The 16941-nt window shown below is 48.4% G+C and overlaps 1 protein-coding gene across 2 annotated transcripts in view; it reads right to left on the bottom strand.

Moving 5' to 3' along the window:
• The window catches only part of LOC144756216 (uncharacterized), a 156156-nt gene that overhangs the window by 13814 nt on the left and 125401 nt on the right, over positions 1-16941 (bottom strand). Inside the window, exons 4-5 of one of the 2 annotated variants that reach the window (XM_078645829.1) lie at positions 16286-16357; positions 7114-7209 (exon numbers count right to left, since the gene is read on the bottom strand). In XM_078645829.1, coding sequence (XP_078501955.1) covers positions 7114-7209; positions 16286-16357 — 168 coding nt within the window. The remainder of the gene's footprint in view (positions 1-7113; positions 7210-16285; positions 16358-16941) is intronic. The other variant, XM_078645830.1, reaches the window with a different exon arrangement.

Below are 16941 nucleotides of genomic sequence, written 5' to 3'. Positions count from 1 at the left end.
GGAGCTCAAGGTTTAAGGCCTTGGCAGCCCTCATCAGCACCACACTATATGTTGCCCCTCCTCCGAAGCCACGGTAGGAGGGGAGACAAACCCAGGGTCTGGAGAGGTGTCCAGGCCACTGGCCTCCCCAAGGTCTTCTGTCCAGTCCTCATGAGACCGACACTCCCTGGTCAGAGGGTCCTCAGACCCCTCCCAGTCCTCTCCTTCACCCATCTCCTGAAATTCAGGGTCCTCAACCAATGGGGCCTGTTCATAAAAGTGAAATTCACCCAACGGCGTCTGGAGCGGCGCCCAACGGGGCCGCCCCGACGGCCGAACAGGAACAGAAGTAGAACCGGGGTCGGCGCCGCCCAAGGACGGCGCCGGAGGCGACACCTGAGGGTCCGACGCCAGGGAGGTCGTCAGATCCACCGGCGACGAACCAGATCCCGAAGGAGGACCAGCGGCGTCCTGCGGCGCCGGGCCCGAAGGCGCCGGCGTCGTCGGAACAACTGGACCTCTCGGCGCCGGGCCCGAAGGCGCCGGCGGCGTCGGGATAACAGGGGCCTGCGGCGCCGGGCCCAATGGCATCGGCGGCATCGGGGCCGAAGCACCCGACGGCGTTGGGGCCGGAGCCGCCGACCCGCTAGGGCCCCCAGACGGGTCCGCTGGGCCCGGAGGCGCCGCGGAGCCCGTCGGAGGAGAGAGTTTCCTCATGGCCATGTGGAAGCGCTCGACCTCCTCCGGCGTCGCGTCGAGCCCAGGGACCGTAGGATATGGGGCTGGACGGGGCGCCCGCGACTCCGACGGAGCCGCGTGGGCGGTGTCACCCGAACCCCCGGCCGCATCGTGCGAGCGTCGGGGGGAGTCCGAGGAGCGATGACGCCACTTGGACTTCTTGTGCCGCTTACCTGACGACGACTTCGACCCGGAGGAGTGCGGCCTACTCTCGGAGCTGTGGAGGCTCCGGGCCCGCGACCTGTCCCTCGACCTCCCATGGGATCGGGACCTCTCGCGGCGCGGGACCGACTGCCGGAGTTCGAGTCGCCTACGGGACCGCTCCCGCCTGGCTTTCGAAGAGAGGGCCCGGCAGTCGGAGCAGGCCTTGTCGTCGTGGTCGACGCCCAAACACGACAAACACACGCGGTGAGGATCCGTGACCGACATCAGCCGGTCGCAATCGTCGCAATGCTTGAAGCCGGGCATCCCTATCGGCACCGTTTCGGAGTCGAGAGACTCGAAATAGTAATCAAAAAGGATCAAAAAGTTTAGTCAAAATTGACTAGGGTTACTGCTTTTTCCAGATCTGCGCTTGCTGGCGCGGAAAAAAGAAGAACTGACGTCAGCACGCGGAGGCGGCGTCTAAGTACTCCGACGACGTCATCATGGCGCCCACGACGCCGACGACGGACGCGGAGCCGCAGACGACGCCTACCGACGCGCAAGGGTACTGCTATGCAAAAAATTTCCGGATCCAGTCTGACGCCTGGGGATATTCTAAGGTAAGGAATCTAATACTAACGTGTCTCTTTCAGATATGTTCTGTTAGTCAGGAGTCTTTTGAATGTTTTAAAACAGGATCGCCTGTATATTTTAAGTTTGGCCCCAAACAGCTTTAGTCCTCTGCCTGATAACAGATTATCAATAAAAAAAAAGACAACTTTGGTTCAGCCACTTCAACTTTGGTTGCTTGCACCAGCCCAGTCACCTTCAGCCATAGCTTGTTGAAAAGGTCATTCATACGTAGGGCATTTTTTATGTTTTGGTGGTGATTGGCAAAAAAGTCTGTCTCCCAGATAAGGAAGCAGCTTCCCCAAATCACTAGTCTGCAACTCCACCAGTCAGGCGCTGCAGGAGAGTGTCAGAGTAAGTAGGGTTTTATTTAATGTATATGTTTAATGTATATTAATGTATATGTTAGAGTGCAGTGCACTTCTAACCATAAGTTGGTACAGTGAGATTTGAGGTGAACGGGATAGCCAAACTCCTAGATGGCCAACAAGAAGTGTTGCAAGGCTGCCTGGGAGGAGAGTCAACAGAGCCTGGAGCATGGAAGAAGGGTCCAGGCAGCTACAAAGAAAGGGAATAGCAGATGGCTTCGGAAACCAGCCTCGGAAGCTCCAATGGTACTGGTAGATGAGGTGCAGGAGGAGGCGGCCGTCGACCCAACCAGGGAGGACACTGCCTCTGTAGGAAACCTGCCTGAGCTTGTCGGGTGGCATGTTGAGGGTGGACCTACCGATTGCCTAACCCCAGAGAGGCTGAGGTGGCAGGCCGCTGCCCAGGCAACTGACGGTACCTCTGGAGATCACCTTATTTAGTGGGAGAACAGCCTCCTCTACAGTGTGCCTAAAGAGCCTGTGCATGGGGCAACATGTGCTGGTGGTTCCCCAATGTTACAGGGCCTTGCTACTGGGTTTGGCTCATGAGATTCCCTGGCAGGACATCTGGGACAGGACAAGGAGCTTTGACAGGTTTGTCGCCCACTTCTATTGGCCCTAGATGTGGACAGTCTCCGATGATTTCTGTAAGACACGTCTCACTTACCAAGCCAGTGGGAAGACAGGGAAGAAGCTCAATGTTTCCCTGACTCCCATGCCTGCTGGCACCCCCGTTGAGAGGGTGGGCATCTACATTGTTGGTCTCTGGACCCCAAAATTGCCTTGTGCAACAGGTTTACCCAGGATTTGGTGGACCATGCCACATGCTAACCAAAGATCATCCCTCTGAAAATCATAACTACACCTGCAGTGGCTAGGGTCCTGATGGGTTTCCCAATGCAAGTGGTGTCAGACAGTGGCATCAACTTCATGCCCATGTACATGAAGTCCATGTGGAAGGAATGTGGAGTAACCTAGAAGTTCTTCATAACTTATAACCCCTAGACTAATGGGATTGTTGAGAGATTCAACAAGACCCTTAAGGACATGAGAATGGCCTACCGGAGCCCATGTGGTGGAAGCAGGACGTCCTCTTGCCCAGCCTACTCTTTGCATACACAGAATAGTGTAGAAAGGAGTAGGTTTGAGCTTTCTTGAACTCCTCTATGGTCACCCAGGAATGGCGCCAGTTTAGTGAAGGGGGGTGGGAGTGGGAGCAAACTCCAAAGAAGCCCTCTCAGGATGTGGTTAGCTACATGCTAACCTGCCGCAACCAAATTTAGACGTTCTGGAAGAAGGCTTTTGATAACTTGGAAGCTAGCCAGAAGTTGACAAAGCAATGGTATGACCAGAAGGTCACTCTGGTTGAGTTTTAAACAGACCAGAAGGTGAGAGTGATGGCGCCAGTTGAGCACAGGGCCCTCCAAGACCATTGGACAGCGCCCTACGAGGTGTTTGAGAGGAAGGAGTAGGCTTCATACCTGGTGGATCTCAAGACACCCAGACACCCCCTATGGGTCCTCCACCTCAATCGCTTGTAGCCCCACCATGGGGTATCTCGAGTGGGCTGCTGTTGCTGAAATTGTAGCCGTGGTCTGAAACCAAATATCAGCTACTTGAAGCAGGTTGGTCCCATTGGGGCCCTAGAGCATTGGAGAAGAGGACTGGACCTGCTGTCTGTGACTCGAGAGGAGCCCTGAAGAAGTGCATCTCCTTTCTCTTCTATCAAGGACAAAGAGTTGCACTCTTTAGCGGACCACTTTTATGGCTTCAGAGACTCGATAGAATTCAAGAGGCATTTTCTTGAAAGTACCCAGCTCAGCAGTGGCAGCTTACTAAAATTACAATTACAATATATTTGATAAAAATTCTGACATAGTCATTAGATTTCATTGTTATTAAATATAAAATAGGTGCTTGAAATGTGTCTGTAGCTGGTACAGGGCAAAAGTCACCATGTTTTAGGTGACAGATGATGGAGAAGAGGAGGAGAGGAAACCTCTCACTGATCTTGTGTCATCCAAGGAGAGAGATGGGTCAGTGGATGGTGTTAACCTCTCCCCTACTCTGACCCCAGAGCAGCAGAGGGACTGACGCCAGCTATTGGGACAGTTTCGATCTCTGTTCTCCCTCAGCCATGGGCTTACAAACTTGTGTACCCACGATATTGACACTGGTGACAGTTCCTCTGTCAAAAACAAATCTACAGAGGGTCAGACAATGTGAGGGACATCACCAAGGAGGAGGTCTCCATGATGCTGAAGTTGGGCCCACTCCAGTAGTCCCTGGTCCAGCCCAGTGATGCTGGTTCCAAAGGCTGCCCCACTTGGCACCACACCAGAACTCCAGTTCTGTCTGGAATACAGGGGGCTTAATTTAGTCACCCATCCCTTTAGATGATGCGCTCATATATCGGTTGGGAACTGCCATGCTCCCGAGTACTTTTGTACTGACTTGAGGCTACTGGCAGATTGCATGAACTGCGGTGGCTAAATTGAGTATAGCGTTTTCCACACCAGCGGCCACTTCGAATTTAAGGTAATGCCCTTTGACCGGAAAATGCCCTGACCACCTTCTAGAGGCTGGTGAACCAGGATCTGGCTTTAAATGGAGGTCTTCAGAGCTCCTTACCTGGATGCCACAGCTGTCTTGAGTAGCAGTTGGCAAGACACCCGTTTCAGCTCCAGGAAGTGCTTCAGGTTCTGCAACATGCAGGCCTGAATATCAAGGTCAGTAAGTTTCAGATAAGGCAGGGGGCTATAGTGTACTTGGATTTCCCGAAGGGTGGGGGTAAGGAGCAGTCCCTCCAGGCCATGATAGAAACCCTCGTGGCCTGGAAGCCCTCCAAAAGGCAGACAAAAGGGAAGGCATTCCTGGGCCTCACTGGTTACTACACGAGGTTTGTCAAGGGCTATGGTACCACTGCTGCCCCCTTGATTGCGTTGACTTCGAAGAAGGAGCCAAGAAAGGTGATCTGGACAGAGAAATGCTAGAAAGCCTTTGACTTCCTCAAACATGCCAAGTGTACTTCCCCTGTAATCAAGGCCCCTGAATTTCCAGGAGAATGTATTGTGCAAACTGATGACTCACAGTATGCATTGGGGCAGTATTGTCACAGTTAAATGAGGCAGCCGTAGACTAACCTGTAGCCCTCATCAGTAGGAGGTTACTTCCCCAGGAACAAAGATGGATTGTCATTGAGAGAGAAACTTTTGCTGTGATCTGGGTGCTGAAGAAACTGTGACCATACCTGTTTGGCACTCACTTCCGGGTTCAGACAGACCATTAGGCCCCTCAGATTGTTGATGCAGATGATGAAATTGTTGAGGCGATCCATCTTCCTACAGGGAACAGAAGTTATGATGGAACACCGTCCGGGGCGATACCACGTAAATGCGATGGTATCTTTAGGTATTTCTACCTTACAGATGAGAACTCCTAGGCGGGTGCGTAGTTCTCTTCGGTTTCGATACCAAGGTGGATGATGGACGGAGCATTTGAGCAAATCAAACACTCACCCTCAGTCAACTGATCCTAGTTTAATCCATCATCATTCTTTAGCTCACTCCACCACCCCAGTTCAGACATGGGCATGTGCAAATCAGTCTCACCCAGTGCCTCATAGGAACAGTCCAGCCAGAACTGCCAAGCCATGTCTTCCCTGGACCGGAAAAAAGTATCCTGGGACCGGTTTCTGGCTAATCAGCCGTCATCAGCCAGGCTAGCTTGAATGCAGTGGCAAAGTGAGCAAGGGACTGTCTGTGCATACCCTGCCAACTTTGCGCAAACAAACCCTGTTCCCATGAGGCACAGGGTTAGACTGATTTGCACATGGCCATGTCTGAACTGGGGTGGTGGAGTGAGCTAAAGAATGATGATCGATTAAACCCAGATCAGTTGATTGGGGGTGAGTGTTTGTTTTGCTCAAACTCTCAGTCCATCATCCCCTTTGGTATCGCATTGTTCGCTTCGCTTTCAGCTGGGAAATATGTTCAACACTTACATATTATGCACCCACCCTTCTGAGCAGCAACACTTAGAGGTCAGTTATTTAATATTTAAAATCAGGTTTTACAACAGGTCAAAACAGTGATTTTGACATGGGTTCATAAGGTGTTTGGTAACCCGCAGGTGATAGCGTGCAGGGCCTGCAGGTAGCACCACACCGACACACAGCAAAAGAATTTGCACAGCATGGGTCTTGGCACCCACAGGATTGGCTGCAGCAGCAAACCCCAGCTGTGCATGGGCAAAAATATTTTAAGATAAATATGTAAAGTGAGAGGCGGACGTCCACTAGGGGTTAGCAGCCCATGGGGGGAGTTGTTTGCTGGGCCTGGCCAGAGGCCAGGCCCTGCAGCCAACCCACAACTGCACACGACCAAAAGCTGTGTACATTAGGGAAGCCGGGAGAATATGATTTATTTTTTAAAAACCACAGAATTGTATTTTGGTCCTGTTGTGGGTGACCCAGAAAACAAGCGAGTGATCATCTGGCACCTTATATTTCTAGTCCAGTTTAGGAACCATTGCTGCAACTGTAGGTGGGGTCTGCATCAGCTTTCTTGTCTCTTTGCAGTTCGTCACAGTCATTTTCTCTGACTGCCAAAGGAAGCTCAAATCGCTTTACAGCTCTTTCAACCAGGGTATGAGAGTTACTAATGTTGTCCAGTGTTGAGTCAATCGGCAGAGGTGTTGTTGCATCTACCACCAGCAGAAAGTCATCCTACTCATTTCCTCTCAGTATATTTGAGCTAGGCAATTCTCCTAACTCGTGCCCCAACAAAACTTTAACTCGTTCACTCGCCATACATTGCTAATTACTTCCCGTATTACATCACTCATGACATGTCCAATGATATCATTATGACAAAACTGTGCATGACAGGATGCAAGTTATAGTTACTTTAGGATACGAGTTAGTTATTTGTATATTGTATAATTCAGTAGTTTTGTTTCTTTAAAACAGTACATCTTAACTGACATTATCGACTAACTGTAACGTCCCTTTAACCTTTGTATCTTATATATCTCTACACATCTATATCTACATATTTGTATATTTTCGTTTTCTTCCATTGAAACGTATGTCAAATGTCCGTAAAATCTGCTATGATAGTTGCTGTAACAAGGCTTCCTTAAATACACCCCTTAAGTTTCCATGGATCCGTACAAGGACGCATTAATTCTCATACACACAAAGCTTGTTACATTCTCTACTAACTTGGAACTAACCACATCTTCTCATGCTCACCTGAACTCCTTATTTCAGGTTTTGTTGTCTCCTGAACACATGATTCCTCCTCTGGTTTTGTGCTCAGTGAAAACACTGCTGTTATACGTGGAACCCCTGAAAAGAGGAGACACACCATATATAATTGCAAGATAGAATTACTGAATAAACAGAATGAGTTGAGTAATCTGTGAAGTATAACCAAAAAGCAACTATCTGAAAGGAGGCCTTAAAAGATGAGCTGTGGAACAGACACACAGGTGAGTGACGCCACGGTGTATACAATACAAAAAAATCACAAACTCTCTAAGCTCAACTGCACAAACTGCATCTACATCGCTGGCGGCCATTGTGGAAACACCATCAATTTCTTAGAATCTTACAAAAATCTGCAAAGGCAATTAATACATACTAGTAAACTAAACATAATTTTTGGTAAATGAAGGAAAATTACTTTACTCTTTGGTAATCTATGAAATCCTTTTTAGGTCTCGTCCTCGAGACCTATTGCTGCCGAGATGTCTCTCAAGGGAGACAAACCGGGGCACGAGCGTCGATTTCCCATCGTGGGCGCGCACACCCCGCACCCTGAGCCGTGCACATCTCAGTCAGAGTCAGCCAATTCTCTCTCAGTCGCGCACACACACACACACACACACACACACACGCAGGCACACACACACTGCATACACACACGCTCACACACACACACACACCCCCAACCTACTCACGGGCTCACGCGCACACACACACACACACACACAGTCACACACGCGCATCCACACACTCGAAGTGCCCATCTCCTGTCTCGCTAGCCTGATGCACCAAAAAACAGTCCCCCCTACTCACCGGGCTGACTCAGGACTCCCCCGCTGCTCTCCAGGCCGGTCTTTCCTCCTCAGGTGTGTAGGGTCAGCGGCTCAGGCGGGGCTCTCCATGACCACAGGAGCCCCACTAGCTCACACACCGCAAATCTTCCGGCTGACTTCCCGATGACGAGTTTAATTCCTATACGTCAGATGTGCACGCTCACGGCACGTGGAAACGGGCACAGCGTGACTTTGAGTGTGCGCCCGTAATGTATTTGTAACCGATCTGCCCAGCAGCCGGCAGCCCGCGGCGCCGCACGGCTTAATTCAGACACACTAATTTGTCACCCACCGTCGACAGCCACACTGACACGACATGGCGCCGTGCATCTAAGGCATCTTGGTGATAATTATCAGGGTCGCAATGTTGTGCGGGCTGGCGGGGGACGATTCAGTCACTCAGTCGGGAGAAGACTGCAGAGGGCATCATGCAGTGTGCTGCAGCTCTGCGGTCTCGGGTCTCTGTGCGGCTCATGCTCAGATTTGAGGTGGTTTCGGGCTGTATGAAAGTTTACGGGCGGTGCCACAAATTCAATGGTGGCACCTCTCGCAGCACTCCTGCAGGCAGTTCGCACCGGCCCGGGCCGCCATGCTACCGCAGCTGCTATTAATTGTACCCCGCCGAATGCAGCCAATTCAGAAAAGTTACCCAGGAATTGTAGCGCCAAGCGGCCTCGAGGAAAGTATCACAGGCCTCACAGTCCCCCACTGAACTCATGAGGAGTCTGTACAGCAGCACCCCGATCACTGTGTGGAGGCCGCAGGCAGGGTGGCAAACAGTACTGAAATAGCGTTCTCGCCTGAGCTCAGCCTGTCTGCAGTGCCGCAACCAGCCCTTGTAGACCAGAGTGCGTCACTGCCTGCAAGCGCCATCCCCCGTGCAGCTTCTGGACACTCAAACTCATCTGCGACCGGGCCGCCGCCCAAATAGGTACCAGCCCAGAGCCTGTGTTTAAATCTATAAGATGGATCATGTTATTTCTTGTCCTGATGCTCTATTTCCTTGATGCTTCATTATTGCCCTCTATGATGCCTCATTATTGTGTCCGGTACATGGTTTTTGCACTCGCTGGTGCCATATTATTGTTGTGTCTGGATATCCTAGCAGGCGCCTTATTATTGTCCTCTTTGATGCCTTTTTATTGCCCCTGTGATGACAATATAACCCCTCTGATTTGCTCTGCTTCCCTCTCGGATGCCCTATTATTACCCCATCTGAAGCACCACCTTTGTACTCAGTCTTAGACGCCCTGTTATTGTCTTATCTAATTTGCTATTATTCCTGCCACTGATGCTCTGTTACACCTGTATGGCCCTATCATTGTCCTTTCTGATGCCATGTTAACCCCCTGATGCCCTCTTAAGGCCCCTCAGATGCAGTAATATTGTTCTCTCGAAAGTAGTATGATTTCTTTATTTACTGCCCTGTTATTAACCCATTACCCGTGATATTATTGTCCTGCCTCATGCCGCAATTGCCTGCTCCATCTGTCCGTTAATACCCCTTCCGATGCCTCATTACTGCCAACTTTGATGCCAGTGTTGCCCTCTCTATTGTTCTGTTAATGTCTCCTCTGAGATCTCATTATTGTCGCCTCTGATGCGTTTTTGCCCGCTCTATTCCCTGTTAATGCTCCCTCTGATGCATTCTTATTGCCCCCTCTGATGTAGTTATTGCCCTTTCTGAAGCCCTGTTATCGCCCCCTCCTCCGCTCTGTCCCTCGTTTGTTTATTTTGAGGCCTTGAAGGAGGAGGGAGGGGGTCAAGAGAGCAGTAAGGGGTTTTTAAGGTTGTTAATGATGGTGGATCGGTTAGCCGTTGCAATTAATGAAACAAAATATATTTTACATTTTATTTAAAAAAATTAGATTAACCACAGTACTCTGGGACCTTATGCACACCAACTTTAGAAATCCTAAACTGTCCTTTGTTAGATTTGGTGATCTAATCTATGTATTACAATACATGGATGATTTGCTATTTTGTCCCATACACGTTTTCTTACTAACTTCTCTTGATAAAATGTTATTTAAAGTGTCACATGATAGATGTAAATGCCCCTCATAAGTAGAGTATACACATAAAAATGTCATTAATATGCATTCTAAAATCTTGGCAGCTATGTGCGTTAGTCCAACCACTGATGCGTGGTACTTGGCAGGGCTGGTGTAATTTATATTTATATGTTTCCCTCGTCTTCATTGCTTGATTATGCTCTGGAGAAAGTGTCACTCATAATTCTTTACATGTCACTCATAATTACACATAAATTATGAAAATGTCGCACATAGCAATCTGAAACCTTGGCAGCTATGGTACAGCTGAGGTGCATGCTCGCACGCTCACAACGTTATCCTTCGCTTGTTTTAGGACTTGTGCCCCGAGTAACATGGAATACGGAAACTATTCTGGGGTAATATAAATTTGGCCCAGGCTTACTTTAGAGATTCCGTTAATCGGGCAGGGACACCAATCCAGTTTCACTGCCTGCACTTTATAAAGAGTACATTTTATTAGATTGTGCTCTGCTATGATCTTTGTGTTGCACCCTTAACAAACTTGTAATCATCTTCTGAAGCATTCGCCCAGTTTCAGTGGCACGAGTGTCAAGGGGGCACTCTCACGCTAGAAATAATTGACCTTTAGATAAAAAACAAACATGCTGCCCCCTTGGAAAGGCATCCAAACCCTCTGCCACAATGTTCTATTGCGTCACGGAAGCAAATGTGCAGGTCTTTCTCCGCTTCCGGCAAAAACCCTGGAATTTCACATCTCAACCTGCTAGCGTGTGTTTTTTTGTTTTGAAACCTCCCTGTTGTTAATCACCATCACCAAAGGGCCTCCTGTCTGTTGCAACACGCTGATTACTAGCTGGCCGTGGAGGTTCGGGCAGAAATACTGGTTTCCTGTCACATGTGACTGGCGCGAGCTGTGGTTCGAGCCGTCAGTCCCTCTCAGGGTTGTTGGCAGCACGAAGCGCTGAGGACTGGCACGGCACCCACGGAAGACTCCTGGGAAGGGGCGATTGGTGCAGACTGTTGAAATTCGGAGCCTTCACCGCGTGTGCCAGTTGAACGTGGTCACCCTCACGAAGAGTGCGCGCCTTGTAAGGCAGCCACCGAACGCGAGTTCACGCGCCTCCACCCAGGGCCTGCAGCTCCGATCCATTCCTGCGCACACTGCTCGACCAAAGGCTCGCCACAGCACCTCCTGAGGCCTACAGCTGCTCTAACTGCCCACAGCATACCGCACTCCCCTCCACCTATCCAGGATCTGCAGCTCAGTGACCCAGCGCCTACAGCTCTATACATTCAATGTACACAGCTCCATCTAGTGCACAGAGCCCACAGGTCCACCCATTGCCCACAGCTCCAACCGGCGCCCACCTCCTCCACGAAGTGCTCGTAGCTCCTGCTCCATACGATAGGCACAGCTCCACCCAGCGCCCACAGCTCCACCCATGGCAGACTACAGCTCTACCACAACCTAGAGGTCACAGCTTCACTCAGTGCCCTCCAAGACCCCACCAAGTACATAGGGGACTGCCCAGGACCCGCGGCTCTACTCTTTAAGTACCCAAAGCTCAAGATGGTCCACCCGTGGGGCCCACCTACACCAACCCCTACACAAGCCAGGAGTGCCCCCGACCCCTTAACAAAGAGCCCAGAGTGCAGTGCGCGAGTTGCCTTTAGCACCAGTGAAACCTCCGATCACACTCGCACAAGCGCCCTGTTCACGACCAGTCACTGAGCGTTTTTCTGTTATTTCGTTTTTACAAAGCACTAGTGCACTCGAGAATGCTTCATGGCGCTTCATGACATCTGTGTGTTCGCGTGCACCTCTGTGTGATGGGTCTATTCAGTGCAGGTATTAATAGCCCATAAGATAGCTCAGTGAGTTGAACCCTAGCTAAAATGATCTCAGTGTATCCCTTAGGTTGTTGATCACAGTACGTCAAAAACGATGTTGGGGTCGATACTTATAAAACTGGATTTAAGAGCCGTAGGCGACTCCGATCATGAGATGTGCTGCAGAATTGTTCAATGTAAGTATTGCGGTTCATTTTCATTTCAACACCTATTAGGAGCGCTCCGCCCCGAAGAGCAAAGGGGCGTTTTGCATCAGCGAAAGCCACAGCACAAGAATTAACAACCAATAGGAAAGCAATAGAAGAAAGAAAAAAATGGTAAATGAAAAGAGCACAGGATACGCGGTATCAAAGATAACATTTAATTAATTTAAAAAACTCGCGGGTGCTAGCAAGTGGCTGTTCTTAGCATGTGGTGATGCCTCTTTCACCCCGAAAATTAGGACACTTGTTCCATTTTAATTGGCTTTATTAAGTTGACATTGTCTATTAAACTCAACCTGACTTTGGCAATGGTCTGCAAAAAGCCATATTTTGCTTCCTATGTTCTTCTCGTGCGGCCCACTGGGGACGTGGACTGGGGTTGCAGCCTAATTGTAATCTGACACACACACCCACACACACACACACGCACATCACCACCCTCAATCCAGGTAGTTATATATGTGGGCGCTTCACTGTGTAATTAGCTACAATCAATCATCTAGAACTTGAATAAAGTCTTTATTGCTCGATTAACAAAATTCATTGCAATTAAAAAAAGACGTGTGTACTTGCCGAGATACCCGATTCAGACGGGAGATGGCCGAATTTTAAAGTCAAAACAGGTTAATTCAAGTCTTTCTTTCGCGTTAAATTGCCCCTTTTCAATACAAGTCAATAGGGTAAATATATCCTAATATTTTAAATGTTCCTTTTGCTGCTTTCCAAATGTTTGCATGTATGAAAAAGTCTTTGTCAATCTGCATTTTTCTTGTGCACGACAAGAGGACTGGAGTACGTGGTACACGAGTTCGTGCTTTTCCCGAAGACGTAAGGCCTTATACATTTGCCTTTTGACTTCTTTACTAGTTCTTTCTTCCGTTTGGTTTATTTATTGTGAACAAAAACTTAAAAGTAGGTGAACATAGCTGTTGTTTTCTTTAGACAGAACTAGATTTATAACTGGTCCTGTATGTTTTGGAAACAAATCATCTCCCCTTACTATTCATGATTTATTTTGTTTACTCCTACTTTAAACATGTAGTTCTTACCTGGCGCACCACTAGAAGCATTCGTTCTCAGTAGTATTACTCCACTCAGGGCTTTAAGCGGGGTGAAAATAGTGGCTGGGGTGGTCTTTAAATGGAGCGTGGTTTATGTAATTAGGAGCGTGGCTTAAACATGTAAACTACATTTCTATGATTTCCTAAGTGTGCCATCTGAACAGCATTTTGGTGACTCTGAAATTTTTGTTATTGCATCAGATATGTAACACAACTAACAGACTAAAACGATGATTTTGATGTAAATAACTAATATTGGAAATGTTTTAATTATGTGACTGAATTGTTGAGTTCTGTGGAAGGGGCCTTCAAAGTGTCTAAATTACGCCCATTATATTCACTCAATTTTAGACATGTATGCTCTATTTCTCTCTGCGCCCTATAAATACACAAGTAAACCTTACCGGCTCTTGGAGCAGCGATATTGTATATGTTCTGTGTGTGTGTGCCTCTGTTCCCGGTTTTCGTGCCTCTGTTCCCGGTTTTTGTGCCTCTGTTCCCTGCTCGTGCCTCTGTTCCCTGCTTGTGCCTCTGTTCCCTGCTTGTGCCTCTGTTCCCTGCTTGTGCCTCTGTTCCCTGTGCCTCTGTTCCTGGTTTTCGTGGCTCTGTTCCCTGTTTGTGCCTCTGTACCCTGCTTGTCATCCGGTGCTTGTGCCTCTGTTCCCTGCTCGTGCCTCTGTTCCCTGCTCGTGCCTCTGTTCCCTGCTCGTGCCTCTGTTCCCTGCTCGTGCCTCTGTTGCCTGCTCGTGCCTCTGTTCCCTGCTCGTGCCTCTGTTCCCTGCTTGTGCCTCTGTTCCCTGCTTGTGCCTCTGTTCCCTGCTTGTGCCTCTGTTCCCTGCTTGTGCCTCTGTTACCTGCTTGTGCCTCTGTTCCCTGCTTGTGCCTCTATTCCCTGCTTGTGCCTCTGTTCCCTGCTTGTGCCCTGCTTGTGCCTCTGTTCCCTGATTGTTCCCTGCTTGTGCCCTGTTTGTGCCTCTGTGCCCTGCTTGTGTCTTTGTTCCCTGCATGTGCCTCTGTACCCTGCTTGTGCCTCTGTTCCCTGCTTGTGCCTCTGTGCCCTGCTCGTGCCTCTGTGCCCTGCTCGTGCCTCTGTTCCCTGCTCGTGCCTCTGTTCCCTGCTCGTGCCTCTGTTCCCTGCTCGTGCCTCTGTTCCCTGCTCGTGCCTCTGTACACTGCTTGTGATCCGCTTTTTGTGCCTCTGTTCCCGGCTTGTGATCTGCTTTTTGTGCCTCTGTTCCCGGATTATGATCCGCTTTTTGTGCCTCTGTTCCCGGATTATGATCCCTTTTTGTGCCTCTGTTCCCGGCTTGTGTGTGGCTCTGTCTGTGTGTGTGTGGCTCTGTGTGTGTGTGGGTGCGTGTGGCTCTACATCTGTGTGTGTGGGTGCAAATGCAATAGGTCTTGCATTTGCGAGAGATTAAGCTATTGGTATTGTAAATGTTTTAAAAACAAAAATAATGTCATGAGCAATGCCAATAGCTCTAACTTTAACAAGGACGAGACCATTGCATTGTAAATGCTTGTTTTAAGAAGTAAGTCATTGGTTATGTGACATTTAGGCCAGGGGAGAAAGGAAGAACCTAAATTGTGTAGCAAACTTTAGAAGAACTTGAACTTCTGAACACCGAGTCAAATTAGGAAGGACTCACTCGCTGTTACTGATGCTAGTCAGGAATGCTCTCATTTTTAAGAGGACTACTCATGTGGTAAAAGATGTGGCTTTTAACTTCACATTTTTTTCTTATACGAGTATAGCACAACATCTGGGAAACTTCTTTTAAAATGACTAAAGAAATTAGAGGGTTAAAAGATGATCTGCTTGTACGATAACCACGGTGGTAAAACCGTTACCTCCAACTTTGAATACAGTAGGATTTTTGTTTGCTTTAGTCATTGCATATTTGAACCCTCTCTGACCCTGAGGTGAAGTGACACACTGTCCAACACAAGGGTAGACCTGAACCCTCTCTGAGGTGCAATGACACACTGCCCAACCCAAGAGTAGATCTGAACACACTTAAGAGCCTGAGGTGCAGTTACACACTATCCAACCCAAACGGTACACAATTTGAGGCTGGCTGCAATGGAGCCCTGGTCGGATACAGCACGTAGGCTGATTCTGGCAAAAGTCTGGAGGTCAAAAAGTTCAAAGGGGACTGCTGCTTTTGGGATGAAAAATCCTGCTGCTGCTGAAATTGTAGCCGTGGTGTGAAACCGAATGTCGGATACTTGAAGCAGCTTGGTCCCGGTGGTGCCCTGGAGCTTTGGAGAAGAGGACTGGACCTGCCATCTGTGACCTGAGAGGAGCCCAGAAGAAGTGCATACCCTTTCCTTTTCTATCAAGGACAAAGAGTTGCATTCTTTCAAGGACCAGTTAGCGGACCTCCTGTGTGACTTTAGAGACTCAACAAAAATCAAGAGGCCTTTTCTTGGAAGTACCAAGCTCAGCAGTGACCGCTTACTAAAATTACATTTACAATATATTTAATTAAAATTCTGACTTAGTCATTAGATCTCATTATTAATAAATATAAAATAGGTGCATGAAATGTGTCTGTAGCCGGTACAGGGCAAAGGTTATAAAGTATGTATGTTATACCTTGACTTTTCCTATTTACCAGTTATAGTCTAATCAGTGACAATATTGTTTGGGCCCAGTCACTGGGTGCACATGGCATTTATAATGTCACACATGTTCAACTCTTACATATTATTTGCCCTACCCAGTGAGCAGCAGGGTGCATTTAGAGGTGACTTATTTATTAGTGTTTCCTACAGGTCAGAAGAGTGATTGACAGGTCTACAGAAAAGGGTTCAGGCTGCTGCAGTCAAGCTACACAAGTCAGGCCTAAAGCTACTTTTCACTGCCACGTAGTGGATGACACAACAAGTGGCGTAGTTCAGAGGTGACATTTAACTTTACATGCCATTAATGTACATTTCGGCACCATATACTGGGATCTTATAGGACAGTTAAAAGTCCCAAACAAGTTTTCTGCCACTTTTTACATCTTTTAGAGCCTCAAGTGCGTACACTGGGCGTCAGGTAGTAGTGTCCCAAAGTTAGAGCTCAAGGTTTCCAGGAGGAGAGTCACAAAAAAATAAAATACTGGGAGTGACCACCCAAAAAGGGGTCAACCTGAAACAACTGCACATTCACCAACAAAAGAAGTGCAACAATTTAGACTTACCCGCCTCAGGGTCTGCAATGTTTTCTTTCATTTCCTGACCAAGATGATCAATAAAAGTTGAAGCTGGCTCTTCTTTTTTCCTCAATAAAATAGCAGAATGACGTAAAGAAAATCAAGTAGAACAAGTTATGGGCAGTTACAGGCTTATACGAAGCGAGTTTCATACATTACAAACATACAATTCTAGACCACTAATATTCTTTCTAAAAGGTTAGGGCCACTACCTTTTACAAGTTCAGAAGATCTTGCCATGTGCATTTTTATGTTTACTATGTAAATGTTGGAAGGTGGTTCTGACCTGAGCCGCCCGTATTTTTTGCTTTTTTAACACCTATTTGTTGAGCTTTTACTGTGGGAGAGCCTCACAAGTTGGGACTCACCCGCACTGAACTCATGATGAAAGGGACTGCATGTGTATTTTACAGGTGTCGCCCTGGCGCGAGTAGGCCACCGCGCTGCAGCCAGGGCAAGGAGCACTGGGCTGGTTACATGCAGACATGTGAGTACAAGTGTAAGGGGTGCGCTCGGGAGATTGCTAGCGTGCCAGCCCAGGAGCAGCTACAAAGTGAATAGTGTGGCGGAACTTATGCAGAACTGGGTGGTGACATGGAATAGCCTTTCTACAATGGGAAGAAACATATGAGGGAAAGTCAGTG

The sequence above is a fragment of the Lissotriton helveticus genome, chromosome 5_1 (genome assembly GCF_964261635.1).
Source record: "Lissotriton helveticus chromosome 5_1, aLisHel1.1, whole genome shotgun sequence".
NCBI classification, from domain to species: Eukaryota; Metazoa; Chordata; class Amphibia; order Caudata; family Salamandridae; genus Lissotriton; species Lissotriton helveticus.
The sequence above is the reverse complement of the archived record's forward strand: the minus strand, read 5'-3'. Positions and strand labels throughout refer to the sequence as shown.